The sequence below is a fragment of the Asparagus officinalis genome, chromosome 1 (assembly GCF_001876935.1).
Source record: "Asparagus officinalis chromosome 1, Aspof.V1, whole genome shotgun sequence".
In the NCBI taxonomy this organism is placed as follows: Eukaryota; Viridiplantae; Streptophyta; class Magnoliopsida; order Asparagales; family Asparagaceae; genus Asparagus; species Asparagus officinalis.
In genome coordinates, this window is record NC_033794.1 from 43,672,792 (window position 1) to 43,697,723 (window position 24,932).

The window sequence follows — 24,932 nt, forward strand, 5'->3', positions numbered from 1 at the left end:
GCCCAAATCAATCAATCATAGGCCAATTTGTAACCATGGTATTAAAATTTTGTTAATAAAATCGTCAGACTTTTATTCAACAAGTTGTTGATTTTTGAGGTTCTTTTTACTAAGTTGATGATTTGGGGGGTAGTTTTACGAATACTAAGATTTGGAAGGTAGGTTTGTAAATACCCATGATGTAAGGGGTATATATACAAATAACCGAAAGAAACAATATACAGGGAAACTTCTCAAGCTCTGCTTCCTCATCAACGAAATTAAAAATAATGCATTGTCGCCTAAAAGAGAACAAGTAAAGGGGTATACTAGATTCATTTAAATACAAATATGCTATGATTATGTGCTAACGTCCATTTATTTATTATCATGACTAATGTCAACCATCCCATTCATGCTGGCTGACGGCTACGTAGGTCCTGAATGAACGAAAAGTTCAAAATGAAAGAAAGAAGTTCGTGATTTCTCAAAGAATTTGATCTACCTGACGCCTGTGGTGCAATACGTAAACTCTAGCTAATAACATCATAAGATCTACAGAAGTATGGTATAACATTGCCCAAATTGAAATCCATGCTGCAAGAAGTCATACTTACTCCGAAGAACAAGCTAGAGCAAAGTCCTCCCATTTGTGTATGAAAATCTGAGAAACATCTTCTCTGTTAACAAAAAGAGAACTAATTAGTTATAGGTAAGGATATGGCGAATAATCAGGAATAGATAACTGATTAGTAACTTTTAGCCTTCACAAAGTCCTTAATTGTGATTCCATAGTTATTATTTGGCTAAACTACCAAATTGATATTTAAAAAAGGTCCATTCTACCATTTTGATATTTAAAATATCTCCGATGACGTTCTGGTATTTAAAGTGGGTCTAAGTTAGCACCTAGGTCCAAATTTTAGTCGTTGTAAAGTTTTCCGGCGAAACCCCTCACGTGAACATCACGTGATCCTTAATGACCGTTAGAAAACGCTAATGTGGCATGAATTAGTGATGTGGAGTTGATTAACCGATTTTGGGAGGGAATAAAAACGGGGATGAAACAATGAACTAGGGCACAACAAATTAGGGGAAAACTCAGGTTAGGGTTTATTTAGCTGAGGGGAGATATGCGAAATTGTTTCGGGAGATCTGAAGGATGTCAAGCGCGCAGTCGAGGATTGCCGGTGTCGGGAATAGTGGAATGGTTGCAAGATTGAACAAAATGCACTTCATTCAAAAGTGGAATGAAGAAGCAAAAATTTAGGGGGTAAAGAAGTGTAAGTGTGGATTAGATTGCATCTATCTAACCTCTTTCACTGATAAAAATCCTGGCAGAAGGTTCTACGGATGCCAAACGGTAACTTTGACTTCAATTTGATTTTTATTTTTGGGTGATTTTTTAATTCTCTAAAATTTGTTTGGACGAAATGTTCAGAATATTGGTTGTGGATTGTGGGAATGGTATGATCCGCCAATGTGGAAAGTTACGGCTAACAATGTTACATTAAACGCTAGGCGCTTCTAGGCGTCGGACTTGACACCCAACGCTTAGTCGCCTAGACGGACGCCTAAGCGGTTTCTGAGCGTTTTTTTTCTTTTATAATTTTTTTAATTGTGATACTTGAATATATATATATATATATATATATATATATATATATATATATATATATATATATATATATATATATATATATATAATATATATATATATACCTATATATATATATATTACTATATATATCTTATATTATATATATAATTATACTTATATTTATATTATATTAGTAAAAAGCGCAAGACTCCTATCAACTTAGAAGTTGATGTCCCAAAGTCTTGTAGCCACACATTTATTAATATAAAAACCTTTTTATATAATACATGGATCACTAGACATATGAGTGGTTAAAAAACTGTTCGGTGACAACACTATTCCTTCCACTTAGTTGACAAAGTTTATTCACCTATAATATATATATATATATATATATATTATATATATATATATATAATAATATATATATATATATATATATATACTCAATCAAAGATACATAAATACTAAAATACTAACACTATTAACTAAATTGCTTGGTTTACCAATTACAATATCTGTCATATGGGATGAGGCTCCAAAATCTAGTACCTATTATTCATGAGAAGTTATGTAAGCATCCATACCTGAAGAGGATGCATGAGTAACCGAATAACTGTTCTTAGAGAGCTCTAGCTGGCGTAATCTCTCATAATCTGCCTGAGAGATCTGAACAGTAGGAACAATAGCAGCTGGATTACTAGTAGTAGTAAAAATAGGTGAGCGAGTCGACCCGGCATCGACTACTTGGGCCCACTGAGGACGACCAAACTTCTCCCAGCACTTCTCAGAAATATGATTGGTCCTCCCACAGTGACCACACCGACGTGAACCCCTATCAGAATCACCCTGTCTCCCGCTAAAAGAGCCACGTCCTCCCACAGAATCACGACCACGACCACGACCACGACCGTGACCTCTGCCTCTACTAGAAAACTTGGCAGATTGATCCACTGAAGGTGGAGACGGTGCAGAAGTATCAGAAGAAACACCAGTAGAGACCTACATGACTCTAGAGAATGTAGCAGTCAGTGAGGGGATGATATCTCCACCCAATGTATGTCCTCTCACCTGGGACTGTAAGGCAGGGTGTAATCCAGAAAGAAACTTGGACACTGCCAACTCACGGCGATATCCCAACAGCGTCGCCGCATCAGCTACTGCAGGCTGATGCATCTCCAGTTCGTCTATCAGTCCCTTTAACTCACAAAAGAACTCCGGAACCGACCTATCTCCCTGTTTGAGCGCAAACAGTCGCTCATAAATCTCAAAAACACGTGAAGCATTCTTCTCATTCCTGTACATAATCTTCAGGTTGTCCCACATCTCCTTCGTAGTGGTTAAGAACATAACACTCCTACTAATCTGTGGTTCCGTGCTGTTGAGGAACCACGTCATAACACTTTCAAACCACGAAACTTGGATCCTTGAAGTATTTTCTGGGTATTGAGGTGGCTAGATCAAAGGATGGAATTCTCTTATCTTAGAAAAAATATGTGCTTGATATATTGCTAAATGCTAGGACATCAGAATGCAAGGTCATTGACTCACCTATGGATGACAAGGTCAAACTGCTACCAACTAAGAGGGAGCTACAACTAAAGAATACAGACGACTTTGTAGGAAAACTGAACTACTTAACAATCACGAGACCAGATATTACATATTCTATTAGTGTGTTTCTTCCAGCACTTAGTAAACCTCATATAGAAGCTATGAAGAGGATTTTTATGTATCTCAAGAAAACTCCAGGAAATGGAGTACTCTATTCAGAGAGCGGTCACACGAGAGTTGCAAGATTCTCAAATGCAGATTAGGTAAGTCCTTCGGAGGACAGACAATCAACTATTGGGTATTGTGTGTTTCTTTAAAGAAATCTAATATCATGAAAGAGTAAGAAACAGACTGTAGTCTCTCGCCCTCCAGCTAAGTCTGAGTATCAAGCCATGACGAATTTGACTTTTGAGCTAATCTGGGTTATAGATATATTAACAGTGATTGGTTATCCTCTGGAGTGTCCCATGAACTTGTATGGAGATAACAAGGCCACCATTCACATAGCTGAGATCTAGTTTTCATGAGAGGGCAAAACACATAGAGGTTGACTGCCACTTGATTCGTGAGAAGATTGAGATGAGAATCATTAGAGCCAAGCATATACCATCAAAACATCGACCTGCAGACATTCTCACAAAACTTCTTGGGAGAACACTAATGAATTTTATTTGTAACAAGTCTGACATGTATGATATGTATGCCCAGCTTGAGGGAAGTGTTGAGAGAGTTGTTTATTCCTTGTTGTTTAGTCCCACATTGCTTAGGGACAAACTCCTTTATTTTCGAAAACACTACTAATAACATCTAAGAGAGAGCTAACAATCTCTCTTGAGGGTTTTACATAAACACTAAGAAAGTTATCAAAGCTGTTGAAAAAATATGTAGAGTTCTTATGCGCTGGTGGGATGCATAATAGTAGGAAATCTAAAGTCTTATGGAGTTATGTTTGCCTTCCTAAAGCTAATGGTGGTCTTGGTCTATGGTGTTTGTTTTCGGTGAACAGAGTTATGATGCTAAAGCATGTTTGGGCCATTGTTTTGGAAAAAAGACTCCTTATGAGTTCATTTGATTCATGGATTTTATCTGAAAAATTACAGCTTCTTGACTATTGATGCTAAGCCTCATTTTTCATGGGTGTTTAGGAAAATCCTCAAGCTCAGAGAAGATGGACTGCTTTGCACTGATATTACGCACTCTGGGTACCATTGGGAAGGTGAGAAGCCCCCTTTTTCTTCTAGTTCTACATATCGTTTACTCCTTGATGATCATGCTAGAATGGATTGGCATTGATTGGTGCGGAACAAAATGTGCATTCCTAAATATTCTTATATTTTTCGGGTGACTTAGGATAGATTGCCTACTAAGAGTAAACTTATGAAGTATGGGGTGATTGATAATCATGTATGTGTATTGTGTACTGTGTACTGTGCAGTTTACATGTTGAGAATAGAGACCGCCTTTTCTTTGAGTGTGGTTTTAGTGGCTCTGCGTGGAGGAGTGTGATGAAATTTATTCAGAAGGATAATGCTCCCCTACAGTGGGATATTGTTTTGGCTTGGATGAGGAGGAATTGGAGAGGGAGTTCCTCAAATAATTGTATAAAGAGAGCTGCAGCTGCTGCTGTCATTTGCTATGTATAGAGAGTCAGAAGTTCTTGATTTTCCAGCACAAGCTTAACTATGGAAGATTGCATTCACTTAGCTAATTTTGACATCAAGATTCTATGCGGTGCCATTGAGAGGGTCAGATACTCAAGGAAAAATAGAGACTGGTGTAAAGCTTTGCACATCACCCCGGAGTTTGTAAAGAAGCAGAGAACCTGAGTTTTTTATTATTTGCCGCAGGTTATGTTTTGTTGTAGCTGATGCTGTTGGGAGGTTGTTGTGTATATTCTGCTTAATGAAGAATGTGTTTGTGAGAGAGTTTATTTGGTACAGGGTTTGGTACCTGCACTACAATGCACTTTTGGTAGTAAAGGTTCACTTGCTTACCAAAATTATAAAAATAGAGCAATTAGATTATAATTAACAAGTTAGGCACACAGGCAGAGTAACCTATAGATTTTGCAAGAGAATAGATATAACTATCTCAAACTCAAGGCCATGGCCACAAACTGAAATTTCTGGCAGGGGGTTGCAAGAATCAACTTCATAAGTAACCTGATTTATGGAGACAAGTGGATAAATAGAAAAATGATGTGAGTAACTAACATTTCATTTGCTTCTTGGTATGTGTGACTTGATGCAACAGCCAAAACTTGACCACCTTGGTTAAATGCTAATGACGCCACACTGTTAGGATGCCTTCCAATCTGCATCAAACATATAATATGGTTATCCAAGTTATACACAGGTTGTCTTAGCATTGTACCGTGAAGAAATGCAAATTTTAAGATTAAAGTGCAAACGGTGGGCTACTGTTACTAGAAATAAATAAAAAGAGATACACCCTTGTACTTGCCATTCATATTGAATTATACAGGTCTGAATGCTGTGATACAACCAATTTTCTTTGCTTGTCCGCTACACAAACTAAGAATTCTGTGCTGTTAATAAGGACTAAGATTTTTGTTCCTTACCATTGACCTCAGAATTCATGTAGATTCTTATCATGGATTAATATCAAACAATGTGGGCAACAATTCTGCAGACTCATCATAGGCAACATAGGGAGTAAGATTTGTTTACTTTTTCTTCACTTAAGTATTTATCTTTTAATATAATTTAAGAAGCATCTTCCTTTCTTTGTAGTTCAGGTCAAATCATTTATGATTTATGCTATTATTTTAGGAAGTGAAATTGTTACTTTATTGATTAGAAAAAGTATGCATTTTAAATTAAAATGCAGAAAACTCATTCAAATCAAATATATAGCCCTCAAGGGTTTTTTATGCTGTTATTCATATTCTGAATAGTTGCATCCTAGCAGCAAGACATAGTATATGGCTGTACTTGACTATTGCTCTCCACATGCAAATATGAAACATTGATATCATTATTGAAAATACTATTACCATGTTTGATAAGATATAAATCTCCAAAGTTAGCTATCATCAGTCACTTGTCTAAGCATATGTCCTATACTCTAGCAACTTGTGCATTCGAATACAGATGAAAACACAAGTGTATAGTGGCATCATACACAATCAGAATAATGCTGCTTTTATTAGAGCCTGACCATGCCTAATTTTACTTGAGACATCAGTATAAGAAACCTTAAAAAAAGTACATCTGACTAATCTATTGCCAAGTGGCCATCTTATAGTCAGCTAATTACAAGAATCAAAAGAGTTCGAGCTGAGCTACAAACATTTATTAATTAATCTCTTTAATTTTCAGAGGAAATTTGGATGTCTCGACACTGTCAAAGTCAGATATAGGACAACAACATAACATTCATATACGTTAGATTTGCGGAAGAGACATCACATGATTGAACCTGAAAGATGAATGATCTACATGATGAATTTTTTTTAATACATATAATGACACCTTATGGATTTTGCTTCTCGAACGTGTGAAAGTATTATTTCCTTTTCTGAATGCATATATAGAAGTAGAGCACATAAATCTGGTTCCTACCTATGTATATTTTGACTGAGTGTGAAACCCATAGCTTTGTGTGAGGAAATGTTATCTCTATGAAGATAAGTGTGTGACCTGCTGGAATGTTATGTGATTCTGCTATTTGGTGCCAACTGTTAAATAACGAAGGGGGGATATATTCCTTGCATCGCAGGTGTCTTTGTCTAAGACATGACATGCTAAAATGGTACAGAGCAATAATGGTTCTCTTTCATGTGTTTACTAGATCTGAATTATAATGTTCACATGTATTTTCACTTCCATATAGAAAATGAAGCAACATATAGTGGAATTCATATGCTTTTCCCTCCAACACGGACCTCTGTTTGACTTTCACAGACAAGCTAGTGTGCCTGTCCACTTGGTGCTTCTGATATGGCATGTGGTCTTTAGCTTTTCACAGGTCCGAAGACTCCAAACTTACTTATTGCACTTCATTTACTCAGCTGCAGCTTTTAAATAGAAAAAGGGTTCCATTTAACAATAGAAGTATTTGATACTCTAAAGATTGCCGACATCATTGCAGGTAGCTAGGCTTTTAATAGGGTGACGGCCATAAGCTTGAGAGCAGTTTTTCATACATGGTGACATTTGCACTATAAGAACGCTGAATTCCACATGAAAAAAAGGATAGAAAAGAGCTATTCATTCTTAAAAATTATCTTCCTCATTTTCTTCTGCTATTTAAAGTTGAAGCATCTGGTCAGTCTTTCTTACAGCTGTTTGTTACCACATGAAGAACTGTTTGTCATTTAAATTTTCTCTTCTTTTTTACCGCTGGGAGGCTTACTACTGTCTCAGTTTACTGAAGAGGCAGTATCAACACTTACTGACTTCTAAGACAGAAATCTCATCTTGATCCACAGCCCTGGAACTCAAAGTGCATAAAGAAAGGGAGGCCTTTCGACATTATTTTATTTTATATTTTCCAGAGAAGTGAAGTCAAGCTATCCTTATACACGAAGTGACAATTTCTATTACTTTATTCTGCAAGACTCGATGTAATAGGGATGCATGATGACTGTAACTTACAAGAAAGCATTTTGAGAATCAAAGATGCATGAGCATAAAACATCTCAGCTGAACCCAATTAAACATAAAAGGTGGAGTATATAACTGAAGGAATACCTCAAACAGTCTTTTCCTACTTTCAGCATTCCAGATGATTGTGTGTCCTTCATTATCCCCAGTAACAAAAGTCTTGTTGCTGCATAAGCAGATCTTATATTTTTCAAAACTTTATTCATGAACACCATTTTGAAAGAATTAAGAAAGTTGAGGAGCATACAATGGATGGAATTTGATATCATTCACAGCAACAAGGTGAGACGATCGATCTTTCGACTTTGGATGACACCAAAAGGCATATCTATAAAATACATAGATGGAGTAAGTCACCAATGGACAAATTTGTCAGATAAAAAAAAACTTATGAGGTCCAGTTGAAGTTTCCTGGAAAACATTATCTGCTTCCAAAAAAAACTATATGTGATTTAAGAAAGCTTTTCACAGTGTAGCATTTGAAAACAATTTGCAGACATCTAGGAGTCAAACGTTTTTGCAGGGAAAACACTTATCACCAGAAAAATAGCATGACAGTCAACAGAAACAATAATAACCAAGAACTAACCCCATGGCAGAGTCCTCTGAAGGATCATAATATTTTAGCTCAACACATCCATCAATAGATCCCACTGCATATCCTGGTGAGTATAAAGAAGAGATAAGACAGTTGAAATGCTGATGTATGCATGGTTGTTGCTGAATGAACAATAGGAGAAAGCATGTTTTAAAGGTCAGATAACTGCAATATGTACAGAGACAACAGAACAAGATGTAACTCTCAGTTTACATAGTCCGTGAATCTCTTTGTGCTACATCAGAAAGGAACTTTCAAGTTTATAGCAATTATTTGCCTATCCCAAAGTCATACCAAATTATACATGTGAAGATACCAAATATGCAAGGAACTTGATATCTACAGCTCCACTCCCCCAAACACACTGCTCCCACCTCAACTCCCCTTCCCTCAACCCCTCTGAACTCAGATAAAACAGTAGCGACAATAATAAATAGCTAAATAAATAAATAATCAGAACTATAGGTGTTTATTGGTAAATCATCAACTTTAAGATAGAAACGGCTAAAGAGAAGTTACCTTGGCAACTAGTAAATGGGTGAACACGCCATATCTGGTACTTTTTGCTGAAGTCTTTTGATTGGACTGGTTTTTCTATGTTGCGCAAGTCATAAATGACTACCTCTGTTCCAATAGCGGCCAATAAATGAAGACCAGATATTGAAATGGACCACACCTCTGAATCTGTTGCTTTTATGCTTCTAGCATCTCCCTTTTTCATGTGAAAATCCCAAAACAGCAACTTTTTGTCCAGACCTGCAGTAATAACTTGGCCTGCAAATCAAAAGTCACTTGCCACTTGAAAAGCAGAATAAAGTATATGATCAGTACTAAGATAGCTTCCTTTATTTTTGAAGAAAATCTGTAGTTATACTTTGTGAGGATTTAAATCCCTTCCTCTAGCGTAGTATATGAGGATTGAAATCCCATAATCTTGCATGCGACATGAGGCTTTACCACAGGCATACAATGCCATCATGGCATTAAGGTTGTCTGGTTAGTATTCATATTTCGTAGGTGGCACTACTCATTATCATGAGAAACTTGGGCATCGAAAATTCAATTATTCCTTTGTTTTTCTTTTCTTTTATTGAGTACTCTGAGGTAAAGGGTAGCATGAAGGATAGTGATTGATGTGAGTGGAATGAAGACCAAAATGAAGTGCTGCCCACAAGCATAGAATGTGTCAAACATTTTTCTAAAATTACTTCATTGTTTTAGGAAACAAAAAATACTTCTAAAACTTTACCACTTCAGGAAATGATATCAGCTAGTTCAGGGTTAAAAAAATGGCTACCATTGCTTTCATTATCCGGATTCAATGTTCACTATATTCTTGAAAGCGGGAAGTTGAGGTCATCTTGGTCAAAGTTCAGATGTAATGTGGAATAATATCAAAGAAATCAGAAATGTACCAGGATCCAGTCCCACGTATGGATAGCTTATTTTGAATGCTCACAGTGCCTCAATTAATAGTTAAAATATTTTTGGATAATAATCTTCTGTTCAATATAAGAATCTCCATACTTAATAGAAGTTACCATATTTCTTGTTGGTTTTGGGTGTGTAGACCGAAACCTGGGAACAAAATCAACAAGCAGGAAAACCTCCTGATCAGTCGACTGATAGAGAAGCACCAGTCGACCGATTCGACTGTAAGAAACAACCTGAAAAAATCGCTCTGGTAAGTCGATTGATGGGGTGCCATCAGTCGACTGACAATATGCATGAAGCAGTTCTGAGAAAGAATTGTTCTTGTCAGTAGACCGGTGCAAGTGCATTGGTCGACCGATATCGGGTCAAGCGGTTTCCTGGCCCGTTTTGGAATCTCTGAGTTAAGGTTTGTATATATTCTTGAACGTCCTTTTGAGAGGTAGTACACGAAAAAGAGAGAGAATCTCTGAGTTAAGGTTTGTATATATTCTTGAACGTCCTTTTGAGAGGTAGTACACGAAAAAGAGAGAGTTTTGAAAGCACTTTGAGAGAGATCTCAGAGAGAGTGATAGCCGTTTGCAGGCATTGTAATCTTCTTCAATAATCAAGGAAATTTCTGGTGTGGCTCCTGAGGACGAAGACACGTTTGCCGAACCTCGTTAAATATGGTGTTCTCTTCTTTTATTTGTTCTTTTATGCAAAGTTTTTATTTTATCGTGATTTCTTGCTTGCTAATTATTCGTCACAAGATTCGGAGGGCACGGGTTGTCGATAGATTAACCCCAACAATTGGTATCAGAGCTTTGTTCGGCAAAGATCTGTGTGAGAGCTATAGCAGAAGAAAGCAAATCGAAGATTGAGAAGTTTGACGGATCAGACTCCGCCTACTGGAAGTCGCAAATGAAAGACTATCTGTACCAGAAGGATATTTACTGTTCGTTGATGGGAAAAGCAAAGGGAAAGAAGGAGGAGGAGACAAACAAGGACTGGAAAATACTAGATCGGAAGGCTCTATGGCAGATCCGGTTGTCGCTCGCAAAATCAGTCACCCACAATATATTGAAGGAGAAGATGACAGTGAGGCTTTGGAAGCGCTCGCAAAGATATATGAGCAACCATCAGCTGCAAACAAGATGCATCTCGTCAAAACACTCTTCAACCTTAAGATGGCAGAATGATACTCTTTCACGTTGCAGCTCAGTGAGTTCAACACGATTGTTGATCAACTCATCTCAGTCGACATTATTTTTGATGATAAAGTACAAGCCCTACTGATACTATCGTAATTGTCAGATAGTTAGACACGTTGCATGACTACAGTTAGCAACTCGACAAGAAAGAAGAAGTTAAAGCTGAACGAGGTTGTTAGTATGATTCTATCCGAGGAGGTTAGAAGAAAGTCGACTGAATCAAAGGCTTCAGGTTCAGCCGTAAATTTCGAGCAGAGAGGCCGAAACTAGAATAAAGGTAATCAGAACAGGAAGCGGTCGAAGTCGAAGAAGAAGAGGTCGAATTCGAAATAAGGCTTATCAAAGGAAAGTGTTGGAACTACGGTAGGAGGGCCACATGTCTTAAGTCTGCAAAACGTCAAAGAAGAATACAAATAAGCAGGAGACTTATATTGTGCAAGATGCATTGATCGTTGCTGTGGATAATGACACTGATTCATGGGTTATTGATTCGGGAGCCTCATTTCACGCCACTGCTAATAGGAAGCTTCTTCAGAACTATATAGCAAGGGACTTTGGAAAAATATACTTGGGGGATAACGAGCCTTGTAGTATTGTGGGAAGAGATGATGTGCAGATTCGGATGAAGGGTTCTAAGTGGTCTCTGAAGAATATCAGACATATACCGAAGCTGAAGAAGAATCTTGTTTTAGTTGGCTAGTTTGGAGCGGAAGGCTATATTTCGACATTTATCGAGGATTCGTGGAAGATCTCTAACGATAGTATGGTGATTGCTCGCGGTAACAAAATTAGAACTTTCTATTTAACTTCACATGCGAGTGACACCCTTGCAATTATAGATGGCAAGGAAAGTGCAGATCTGTGGCACAATAGATTAGAACATATGAGTCAAAAAGGTATGAAGATTCTACACTCACAGGGAAAGCTATCCGGTATCGATTCAGTGAAAGTTGGTGTTTGTGAAGATTGTATCTACGGGAAGCAGAAGAGGGTCAGCTTTCAGAAGAGTAGAAGATCACCTAAAGCTCACAAGCTAGAGCTTGTTCATACAGATGTATAGGGTCCAGTTAGCATGTCTTCTCTTGATGGTTTGGCGTACTATGTCACCTTTATCGACGATCACTCGAGAAAGGTGTGGGTACTTCATGAAGCACAAGTCAGAGGTGTTTGAGATCTTCAAGAAGTAAAAAGTTATGATAAAGAACGAGACAGATCTGAAGGTGAAGTGTTTGAGATCGGACAATGATGAAGAGTATGATCTGAAGGAGTTCAAGAAGTTCTGTGGTCTGAATAAGATTCGTTTAGAAAAGACTACTCTAGAAACACCGTAACAAAATGGTATTACAGAGAAGACGAACAGAACGCTGACAGAACGTGCGAGGAGCATGCGTCTATATGAAGGTCTACCTAAGATGTTTCGGGCGGACACAGTGCATATAGCAGCTTACTTGATAAATCATGAGTCTTCAGTTCTATTAGACTTTAGGATTTCAGAAGAGGTTTGGAGTGGAAAGAAAGTAAATCTCTCACACTTGAGAGTCTTTGGTTGAGTGACATATGTTCATATCAGTGACCTTGTTAGGAACAAGCTAGAAGCTAAGTCACAGAAGTATACATTCATTGGATACGACATTGAAAAGTTGGGATATCGTCTGTGGGATGATAAGAACAGGAAAATCATCAGGAGTAGAGATATCATATTTAATGAAGAAATAATGTACAAGGACATGGATAATGGTAATGATAACCAAAGCAGTGGGAGCAACACTAATGATGCAGTTACATCCAAGTATATGGATTTAGAGGAACTTTCAGATGGGGGCTTCAGGCAAATCCCCGAGTATGCAGTTACATCCAAGTACAATGTTCATATTAGAGGATGCAGTTCTGACCAAAGAACGGAGGAGACTCCAGGTGCAGAGACTAATACCTAGGGTGAGGAGCTTAGGAGATCATCCAGAGTACCCAAACCAAATCATAGATATCTTTCATCGCTACATTACTTACTTTTGATAGACAGTGGAGAACCGAAGTGCTATGAGGAGGTAGCGCAACATAGTAAATCTCAGCAGTTAGAGCATGCGATGTAAGAGATGAATTCTCTTCACTCGAATGAGACAAGGGAGTTAGGTAGGCTACCTGCGAATAAGAAAGCCTTACATAACAAGTGGCTCTACCGGGTTAAGCAGAAGAGTGATGGTAGCAAAAGATACAAGGCCAGATTAGTTGTGAAATGATTCCGACAGAGAGAAGGAGTGAATTATACAGAGATATTTTTCCTCGTTGTGAAGCTTACAACCATCAGGATGGTGTTGAGTTTAGTAGCTGCTAAAAATTTATCTTGAGCAGTTGGATGTGAAGACTGTCTTTCTTTATGGTGACTTAGATGAAGAAATCTAATGAAGTAACATGTTGATTTCATAGAGGAAGGAAAGGAAGAGATGGTATGTAGGCTCAAGAAGAGCTTATACGGCTTGAAACAGGCTCCACGACAGTGGTACAGGAAGTTTGATAACTTCATGCAGAGCAATGGCTATAGAAAGTGTAATTCAGATCATTGCTGCTACTTCAAGAGGTTCAAGTCTAGCTATATCGTGTTATTGCTGTATGTAGATGACATGTTAGTTGTAGGGACATGTTTACAGGAGATTAACAAGTTAAAGAAGCAGTTGACAAAGGAGCTTGCTATGAATGATTTGGGTGCGACCAAGCAAATTCTTGGGATGCGAATCAGTCGAGATATAGCTGAAAGGACGTTGAAGTTGAGTCAGGCTGAATACATTGAGAATGTACTTCAGAGATTCAACATGCAGAATACAAAGACCGTTTGCACGCCCCTTAGAAGTCAATTCAGATTATCTGAGGAACAATCGCCCAAGACGGATGTAGAGAAGGAGTCCATGACCAGAGTACCATACTCATCAGTCATTAGTAGTCTTATGTATGCGATGGTTTGCACGAGACCAGATATCGTCTATGCAGTGAGAATTATGAACATGTTTGCTAACAATCTAGGAAAGCAGCATTGGAAGGCCGTAAAGTGGATACTAAGATATTTGAAAGGGACTACAGATATGCCACTGTGTTTTAGAAAAAAATTGCTACTGTAGGGATATGTGGATGCAGACTTTACCGGTGATCATGATACAAGGCGAAGTACCACAGGATATGTTTTTACCTTAGGATCGACAGTAGTGAGCTGGATCTCAGGTTTGTAGAAGATAGTGATGTTGTCCACGACTGAGGTAGATTATGTCGCAGTGACTGAAACTAGCAAAGAGATGATTTGGTTGACCAGATATCTGGAAGAGTTGGGTCTGAATCGGAGAACATAGTTTTTTATTGTGATAGCCAGAGTGTTATACATCTTGCCAAGAATCTAGTTTATCATATCAGAACGAAGTACATCGACGTACGTTACCACTTCATACATTCGTTGATAGAGGACGGGAATTTACTATTAGAGAAAATTTTGGGGAGCCAAAATCCTACAGATATGTTGACAAAGACAGTGATCATTGAGAAACTGGAATTGTGTGCAATTTCAGTTGGCCTTCATACGTAGGAAATGAGGACAAAGCCACACTAGGAGGATAAGTGAGATCACCAAGGATGATATTGATTGAAGAAAGAATTTTTTCAGGAAGGCGAAGGTGCTTGCGAAGAGAAATAGCCTAAAAAAATTGCTCTGGTAAGTCGATTGATGGGGTGCCATCAGTAGACCGACAATATGCACGAAGCAGTTCTGAGAAAGAATTGTTCTTATCAGTAGACCGGTGCAAGTGCATTAGTCGATCGATATCGGGTCAAGCGGTTTCCTGGCCCGTTTTGGAATCTCTGAGTTAAGGTTTGTATATATTCTTGAACGTCCTTTTGAGAGGTAGTACACGAAAAAGAGAGGGTTTTGAGAGCACTTTGAGAGAGAGATCTCAGAGAGAGTGATAGTTGTTTGCAGGCATTGTAATCTTCTTTAATAATCAAGGAAATTTCTGGTGTGGCTCCCAATGACGTAGGCACGTTTGCCGAACCTCATTAAATTTGGTGTTCTCTCCTTTTATTTGTTCTTTCCTGCAAAGTTTTTATTTTTTTCATGATTTCTTGCTTGCTAATTGTTTGTCACGAGATCCGGATGGCACAAATTGTCAATAGATTAACCCCAACGTTTCTTAGTATGATGAAAATTATAATGCAACCTCTCTGTATTGCATCTAGAATTAGTTAGTTGACCACATACCAGTTTGCTCAGAATATTCAACATATATGACCGAGTCGGCATGCTTTCCAACAATAGCTTGAGTGTTTGAACACAAATCATACCTGAGAACATTTATGAAAGACTGAAATGAATCGAGTCATCAGGTTGAAAATAAAACACAATTTCGTATGGAGCTATAGTTCAATTAAAAAGTCTACGTTCATTTTTTCTTTTTTATTTCTCTTCAATATAAGAGTGCCAAATAAAATTTTGGTGCATCTAAATAGGTGCCATAGCTAATGCCAGTAAGAAATAATCATTGATTAGCCATTACAAATGATATTAATTGGTTTTGGCTGACTAGATTAGCATGCTTAAAATCTATGCAATACAATCAATATGTCTTGAGCTGCACATTTAAATGTTTTACCAATAGAAGATGACTGACAAAAGGCTTTATGTGTAAGTACATTATCAGCATCCAAATAGCCACATTAATGGAAATAGAAATGTGGAGAGAAGCAACTAGAGATATAAAAAATATGAGGCTTTTGAGTGGTTGATCGGCATCAAATAGGTTCCTCAAAAGGTGAAATACTGTTGATTTGTGGTGCACTATGTGAAGGGTGAAACATAAAGTTTACGTCTTTTGTTCATACGAGCAGTTGAAAAGGGGGTGATATTAGAATATGAAGTGGAGAAAATAAATGAGCTAGACAAATCATAACCTCTGATAATCACATTTTATTACAATTTTATACCCTCATTATCTATTTTATATGAATAAATATACCACTAATAATTGTTTTTATCTTTTAATTGCAGGTTAATGAAGAATAAATCTCAACTTCCCATCTCTCAACAAAAACCCATTGATTAAATGAAGAAATGAATCAAGAAGCCAATTGGAAAATCAATTTCCAATCTATCCAAAAGCCCAAGTTAAGATGAAGGATTAAAAGAAATATCAAAGCCCAAAAGCCCAAGCAAAAGCCCAAGATCCAAGCCCAAGAACCAATGAAAGAGGAGTTCTGCGGACAGCAGCTAGAAGCAGGCAGGCATCGATGCCAGCATCGATGGGGGCATCGATGCCCGCATCGATGCCCGTATCGATGCTGGTATCGATACGCTGGGCAGTTTGTTACGAATCAAAGGCTGAAAATTGATGTTTTTGGATAAGATTTCAATCCAATGGCTCTCATTCACTGATGTTTACTATAAATAGGGGTAGAGAGTGAGGGGTTAGAGGTGTGAAAATTTTGTAAACTCCTTTTGGAGAGGAGGGCAACTCTTAATTGAGAAGGCCTTCCAAAAATTGTAACTTTAGTTGCAATTAATAATAATAATTTTTTCACCACTTTAAATATTTCTTCTCTTTGTTGGATGATGAAGATGGAGATGAAGAATTATTTAGAGGTTTGCATTTTCTTTCCTTTTTCTCTTTTATTTCCTTTTTATTGCTTATTAGTGTAGATTTATTTCTATGCTTGTAGTTTAGATTTTATTTTCTTGTTAAATAGCCAAGAGGCTAGAACCCTCTTGCCTTAGATTTATTTCATGCTTATAGAATAGATTTAATTTCTTGCATTTAATTCTTGTAATTTTATTTTGTAGTTTAGATTTTAATTTCTTATACTATTCACCTTGAGGCTAGAACCCTCTTGGGTTTAGTTTTTCTTTTTGTTTATTTTTATTTTGTTTGATTCGCCTTTAGGCTAGAACCCTCTAGGGAATCACCCTTTTCTAAGAAGTGGGTTCAATTGTAGATTACCCATATCTATAATTGAATCCACCATCTTTAATTTCTTGCATTTTCTTTTATTCTTGAATTTTATTTTCTTTATTCTTGATTTTTATTTTCCTTTTCCTTCTTGCCTTATTGATCATATTCATTCTTTGTCACATCCACTCTCACTTATATCTCGTGCCGATTTACACACTATCACTTCCACTCTCTCTATCTCTCCACAATCACATTCACTTATCACTCCTACTTGTCACACACACAACATAAGAACCGATTTTATATTTTCTCCTACAAAACACCTTCCTCGTGGGATCGATATCTTAAATACTATAACTTGACACGGTTGTGCACTTGCAACCTTTTTGGTACATGTTTATGCCGCATCAAGTTTTTGGCGCCGTTGCCGGGGAAGGTGCTTAAGTAGGTTTTAATTATTTTGGTTCTTTAACTTGTGTGTTTATTGTGAAAGAACTACTTGGAGATTAAAGATCAAGAATTGGAGATTGAGGAATTGGATATTCGCTTGTGGTAAGTCTTCTTCCTTATATTTTCAATTCCACACCTTTAGTTAGTTTCTCACAATTAGTGACAATTAGGATCTTAAAAAAAAAAGATTTTATTTCCATTGACCATAATAAAATTCACCCTCTAATTTTCTTTCTTTTTTTGAAAAAAAATAAAAAATAAAAAAAATAATAAAAAGAAATATTTTGGTGTATGCAACAGTGGATTAGGGATAATACACATCGATTAATTCGCTTTGAACCAATCATAGAAATGGAGCATCCTAATCCACCCGTTCTTCATGATATGTGCTATCCCATTAGGAATGCAATCCCCTCATGCATTAGGCTCCCCGAAACAAATGGAATAAGTTTTGAGCTTAGACCGCAATACATAAACATGCTTCCCAAATTCCTTGGTAATGAAACAGAAGACGCATATATTTTTATTTCGGAATTTGAGGAAGTGTGTATTATGATTAAAATGAGAGAATTAAATGAAGATGCGGTTAAGCTTAGATTTATTCCATTTGCTCTTAAGGATAAAGCTAAAAAATGGCTGTACAGCTTACCAACAAATTCCATCTCAACTTGGGATGAATTTGTCACCGTTTTTCTTAAGAAATTTTTTCCTATTCATAAAACGGTAAAGCTTAGGAACAGCATTCAAAACTTTAAAATTATCCCGGGAGAACCTTTTTGGAAGTATTTTGACCGATTTAAAGATCTTCTCATCCAATGTCCTCATCACGGTTTAGAGAAATGGCGATTGTGCCAAATAATTTATGAGGGATTAGATTATTCTGCAAAAACTTCCTTAGAATCAATGTGCCACGGGGATTTTATGAGGAAAAATGCTGATGAAGCTTGGGAGTTTTTGGAGAGTCTTTCTGAAAAAACAATGCAATGGGAACAGTGCGATGACAGGGTTTCATCAGTTCCCCATTCTAAGTCTAGTGGTCTTTCCTTGGAGTCAAACATTGCTTCTGAAGCGAAGATGGCGACAATTCTGCGGAGGTTAGAAGCCTTAGAAATTAAGGAACGAGCTCCAGCTCAACTCAATCATGTTTCTTTCCCAGGATGTCATAATTGTCAGTCTCCTACCCACGTTTCAGAGGAATGCCCTCTCTTAGGAAACAATCATTCATTAGAACAGATGAACGCTGCATTCCAGCACCCTAGAAATGATCCATTTTCTCCAACCTACAATCCAGGTTGGAGAAATCATCCCAACTTTGCATGGAATCTAGGAAATTCTCCCGGAACTCAAAATTTCACTCCCGCTTCGACCCAACATTTTCCTAGGGGAAACACAGTTCCATTCAATTCTCATTCACAATTTCAACAACCCAATCTGCCGTATCAAAATCAGTCTCCTCCTCATCAAGCTGTAATTCAAACTCCTCACAATCCAGATCAAGATAAACGTCTCAATGTCTTGGAAAGGGGTTTAGAAACCATAATTAAGGCCTCTACTCAAACCACGAATATGTTGACTCAAACATCTAGCACGTTGAATTCCTTCATGCAATCAACCGGACAAATGCTCAACTCCAACACTCAAGCTATAGCTAGATTAGAATCCCAACTTGGTCAACTAGCTAGTGCCGTGAGTGAAAGAGAGAAAGGAAAATTTCCGAGTCAACCCGTGGTCAACCCTAATAACACAGGATGCAGTTCATCCTATGAAGCTCAAGTGAATGCAATCCATTCACTTCGGTCAGGTAGACAGGTCGATAATCAAGTGAGAACTCCTCCAAGTCAAACTCTTGATCCTGTACAAATTCCTTCTCCTTCTCCTTCTGATGAATCTATTCAACAATCACTCCCCTCAGATGACCAAGAACCTGAACCCGAACCTGAGCCTGCTTTTGATAGATTTAGACCGGTTGCTCCCTTTCCAGATAGACTCAGGTCTAGGAAACACTCTCCTCAAGAGGAGAAGATCCTAGAAACATTCAAGCAGGTTAAGGTCAATATTCCTCTCTTAGATGTAATTGAACAAATTCCATCTTATGCTAAATTTTTAAAAGAATTATGCACTAAGAAGAGGAGAATAAATGTTCCAAAGAAAGTATTTTTGGCCGCCAATATCAGTGAAATGTTGTCAAATCCTATACCTTTGAAACGTAAAGATCCAGGTTCCCCCATCATTTCATGTATCATTGGTAATACTCACATTGATAAGGCGCTTTTAGACTTAGGGCCCAGTGTCAATTTGCTTCCATATTCAGTCTATCAGCAATTGGGTCTAGGTGTACTGAACCCAACCAAATGCACCTTACAGTTGGCTGATAGATCTGTTAAGGTCCCCATAGGTGAGTTAGAGGATGTTCTGATTAAGGTTGAAGATTTTATTTTTCCAGTAGATTTTGTAGTTTTGGAAACACAGCCTGTTTCCAATCCCAAAGGACAGACACCTGTTATCTTAGGACGACCGTTCTTAGCCACTTCTAATGCTCTCATCAACTGTAGAACTGGTCAAATGAAGCTGTCCTTTGGGAATTTGACTGCTGATCTCAATATTTTTAATCCAGGGGACCAACCAAATAATCAGCCTCTAGAAATAAACTACATTCAGGAAAGATCAGAAGAAGAAGAAGAAGAAGAGTCTGATTTGAGTTTTGAGGAAATTTTTGATGAAGAGTTAGAGTTTTTAGAAGAAGCAGATCAGGTCCTTGAGAATAATAAAACTGTGTTAAACCTTTGCTGCTTTGAATTAAATTTTGAAAAACTTTTTCTTGATGAACTTAGATTCTTGGAGAATAATCAACAACCAAATTTTCAGAACTTCACAGAAGAATTGGTTGTTGGAAAACAAAACTTCACAGTACAAGAGCCTAAGTTCATTAAGAAATACAAAATGCATGACACCAATAATACCTACCTTACCTTGTTGCAAAAATCATTGAACACCCCAGAATACTTAGAATTTTAGTACATTATTGAGTATGTAGGATTCAATGTAGAACAAAAACTCTTCATGTTGAATATTTTATTCTACATTGTTTATTTTGTTGACTTCAAAATAATAAAAAGAATTTATTCTTCTCTCATTTGAGAGTTTCTTGTTCAGTTCTTAAAAAAAAAAAAGAAAAAGAAAAAAAAAGAATAAATTTTTGATTTCATCCTCCTCAAACCAAAGGTAATTACAGATTTTTATCAGCCGACCAAATGTAAGTGCTTCACTTCTTATCTGCTTTACTTTATGCATCATAGAGTTTGCATTGAGGACAATGCAAAATTTAGGTGTGGGGGTGAGAATTAGTTATTTTTTTCTTTATTTTACATTTTTAGTTACGTTTTCCCTTTTTTTTTCTTTAAAAAAAAAAATATCGTCACTTGCCAAATTGATAGAGTTATGTAATAATTGATTTATTTGATAAATTTAAAATTTTCTAATCCCTAGTTAGTTATTTACTTAAGTTCATCTTTTATGATAACTCTAAATAAATTTTTTAAGAAATGATTTTCAAAGTAGTATACTTTACTTAAGCCTTAACTTGGACTTTTATTTAAAATAATGAAAATTGTGTATGCTTAACTTAGAGTTGAAAATAATTTTTTCAAAGTGTCTTGATTTACATATTTTCAAAATATAAATACAAAAAAAAGAAAAAAAAAAGAAAAAGAAGAGTGCGAAAAAATGGGCACCAAAAACGAAAAAAAAAACTCTTGAATTCAAGGTGATTCTATCTTATAAAGCCTAAGCTGACCGAGTAATTAAGCCCAATGAGTATTTCCATACTTAATGACCTAAGCCCATTTGGGTTGGGATCCATTGGCCCAAAACTCGTTAAATGGTCACTTAGAAAGCACGTTAAAGTAGAAAAAAAATCACCAAGGATGAAAGAGTTAAAAAAAATATATAATAATAATAATAAATGTTTTATATATGGTCTTGGAAAATATTCTAGATCAAGCAACTTGAAAATTATTTAAAACAAAGAGTTAGCATGTTACTTTCAAAACTTTTAAATTAAATTTCTAAGTTTGGCTTGGTTTTGTATTGCTACAATGAGAAGATTTTCTTAAAATTATACCTTAGAGTTATATATAAATGTTTTCTTGAGTGATAACTGACTCCAATTAGATTATCTAAAAGTTATCAAGTGAATTTAGTTATTTACTGACTTCTTTAATTTGGCAAGTTGACCGAATTTTGTGGGTATATTCACTGCAAACCCTCACGAGACTACAACTCGTCCACTAGGATAACCTAGGGGTTTAAAGGCTTGTTGTATGCGCTAAATACAACCGCGATTCCTGCGAAAGTGAGTTAGGATTTTCTTTTTATTTTCTTTGCTAGAGGACTAGCAAAAGTTTAGGTGTGGGGGTATTTGATAATCACATTTTATTACAATTTTATACCCTCATTATCTATTTTATATGAATAAATATACCACTAATAATTATTTTTATCTTTTAATTGCAGGTTAATGAAGAATAAATCTCAACTTCCCATCTCTCAACAAAAACCCATTGATTAAATGAAGAAATGAATCAAGAAGCCAATTGGAAAATCAATTTCCAATCTATCCAAAAGCCCAAGCTAAGATGAAGGATTAAAAGAAATATCAAAACCCAAAAGCCCAAGCAAAAGCCCAAGATCCAAGCCCAAGAACCAATGAAAGAGGAGTTCTGCGGACAGCAGCTAGAAGCAGGCAGGCATCGATGCCAGCATCGATGGGGGCATCGATGCCCGCATCGATGCCCGTATCGATGCCAGCATCGATACCCCTATCGATGCTGGTATCGATACGCTGGGAAGTTTGTTACGAATCAAAGGCTGAAAATTGATGTTTTTGGATAAGATTTCAATCCAATGGCTCTCATTCACTGATGTTTACTATAAATAGGGGTAGAGAGTGAGGGGTTAGAGGTGTGAAAATTTTTGTAACTCCTTTTGGAGAGGAGGGCTACTCTTAATTGAGAAGGCCTTCCAAAAATTGTAACTTTAGTTGCAATTAATAATAATAATTTTTTCACCACTTTAAATATTTCTTCTCTTTGTTGGATGATGAAGATGGAGATGAAGAATTATTTAGAGGTTTGCATTTTCTTTCCTTTTTCTCTTTTATTTCCTTTTTATTGCTTATTAGTGTAGATTTATTTCTATGCTTGTAGTTTAGATTTTATTTTCTTGTTAAATAGCCAAGAGGCTAGAACCCTCTTGCCTTAGATTTATTTCATGCTTATAGAATAGATTTAATTTCTTGCATTTAATTCTTGCAATTTTATTTTGTAGTTTAGATTTTGCACTTTATTTTGTAGTTAGATTTTAATTTCTTATACTATTCACCTTGAGGCTAGAACCCTCTTGGGTTTAGTTTTTCTTTTTGTTTATTTTTATTTTGTTTGATTCGCCTTTAGGCTAGAACCCTCTAGGGAATCACCCTTTTCTAAGAAGTGGGTTCAATTGTAGATTACCCATATCTATAATTGAATCCACCATCTTTAATTTCTTGCATTTTCTTTTATTCTTGAATTTTATTTTCTTTATTCTTGATTTTTATTTTCCTTTTCCTTCTTGCCTTATTGATCATATTCAATAAAGAAACATATTAAAACATGAAACAAAGCTAGACAATCAAACTTATAGATGAATGGACTCCAAGTGGAAGCTTTCTATCATGTACTTCCTAGTGGTGAAGACCCTCTTTGGCTTGTCATGATATTGAGATAAACTAAATTCTTAAGAAGCTAAACATTGCCAAAAGCAGCAGATGCAGCAGAAAGGAAAAGAAAATTAAATGGATGGAGCATATTCAAGAAGTCAAAGAAAAGAGAAGTCTCAACCCAACTTGTGCATTTTGGGGAATAAAAAGTGACAATATTTCATTATTTTTTGGCGAAAATGATCATCCAAAACCAAAACATCATGAAAACTTAAGTTTCATAGGGGCCAATAGAAAATACATCTGTACAAAAATGACATAAACATCAAATTTTGCTCCCCACAGGAACAGTACGTTTTTTTGTCATATTAAACTATATTTAAAACAAATTTATATTAGAACCCCAAATCTTCATATTTCTATTTAAACCCAAAATCTATTAACTTGTTTTAACTAACACCCTTTAATACCATCTTGGATCCCAAACTATTTCTTAATTTAATATTAGGCCCAAAATCATCATATTTCTCAATAACACCCCAACCCACCCACCACCCACCCCCAAAAAAAAGACACAAAAATCTGCTCATTCCAAGAGCTAACAATACAATAATAATGATGTTGGGCTCTGATACCACTTATTGGGTTCTGATACCACTTGTTGTGCGCGGCGGAAGTCAAAACCAAACCGATGTGCTACGAGAGACCAAATCAAACAAACGTCGAGAGAATGCCAAACAATGCAAAATAATGGCACAAACTCAAATAATCAATTTTAACATGGTTCGGCAAGTTGCCTACGTCCACGGGGCAAGAAGGGGATGTGGTTTTCACTAATAGAGAAGAAGAGTACAAGCTAAGATTACAAAATCACACAAACTCACCAATTAATCTCACCAACAAATCTCTAATTCTCTCCAAACAAAACTCTAACCAATAGCTCAGAAAATACCATTTTTTTGTGCTCCAAATATCCACTTCGTTGCACAATTCTCTCTTCCAATTTTTCCATATATATAGAAATCCGAAAACCAAAAACATACTAGGAATTCTAAAACCAAAATCAAAACATTTTAGGAATCCTAATAATATGTTACCAAAACGGGTTAGGAATTCCAATAACCTGTTACCAAAACAGATTAGGAACCTGCCTGCTATCCAACAAATGATTATGAAAAATTCTGACCAAGGAGTTCTATTTAAAGCAAATTAATTGAATTGGGGGTATTAATTGGAAATATGAGGATCTGGGGTCTTATATGAAATTTAGAAACAGCTCAGAATATAATATGGCACTATCACACAACTACTGCTGCTGCCACNCAGCCAAAAAAAAAAAAAAAAAATCAAGGTTTGCATTTTTAACTAAAGATGAAATCAAATACATCATAAAACTTTCACCTTCTTACGCATCCATCGGAGCCAGCAGAAAGAGCAGTAAACTCATCCTGGAAGCAGCAATCGAGAAGCGCTCCTTCTGATTGAGCTTCAAATCTCATCACGGACCCATCCACATCATACAGCCGAAGTATCTGCAACTTAAATCCTGAATAAAAATTACTTTTTTCACGAGAAAGAAACTGAAGCGAGATATTTAGAAGAACTTACAGAATCCCAAGAGGAGATGAGGAGATTGTTAGAGTTTGGGGCGAATCGGATCTTAGAGATCGAGTCTTCAATTGGTTTCTTGAGATCTAAACGAGATTTTTCCATTTTTTGCTCCGTGACTTTTGCCCCAATTCGGGAGCAGTTTTGCTGGGCGTGAACAAAACCCTACTTTGAGTTTGGGCGGGAAAAAGGCTGAAGGTCCAAATGAGGGTAAATTGCTTCAATTGACTAGTCAAAATTAAAACAAAAACTGAACGGAAAAAAAAAAGAAAATTTTA

At 36.5% G+C, this 24,932-nt stretch overlaps 1 protein-coding gene across 1 annotated transcript in view; it reads right to left on the minus strand.

Moving 5' to 3' along the window:
- Window positions 1-24,835, minus strand: part of LOC109823414 (mitotic checkpoint protein BUB3.3) — a 25,618-nt gene extending 783 nt beyond the window's left edge. Inside the window, exons 1-9 of the mRNA XM_020389693.1 lie at window positions 24,655-24,835; window positions 24,448-24,578; window positions 15,218-15,300; window positions 8,879-9,133; window positions 8,351-8,423; window positions 8,009-8,089; window positions 7,849-7,927; window positions 5,347-5,447; window positions 597-659 (exon numbers count right to left, since the gene is read on the minus strand). Coding sequence (XP_020245282.1) covers window positions 597-659; window positions 5,347-5,447; window positions 7,849-7,927; window positions 8,009-8,089; window positions 8,351-8,423; window positions 8,879-9,133; window positions 15,218-15,300; window positions 24,448-24,578; window positions 24,655-24,759 — 971 coding nt within the window. The 5' untranslated portion in view covers window positions 24,760-24,835. The remainder of the gene's footprint in view (window positions 1-596; window positions 660-5,346; window positions 5,448-7,848; window positions 7,928-8,008; window positions 8,090-8,350; window positions 8,424-8,878; window positions 9,134-15,217; window positions 15,301-24,447; window positions 24,579-24,654) is intronic.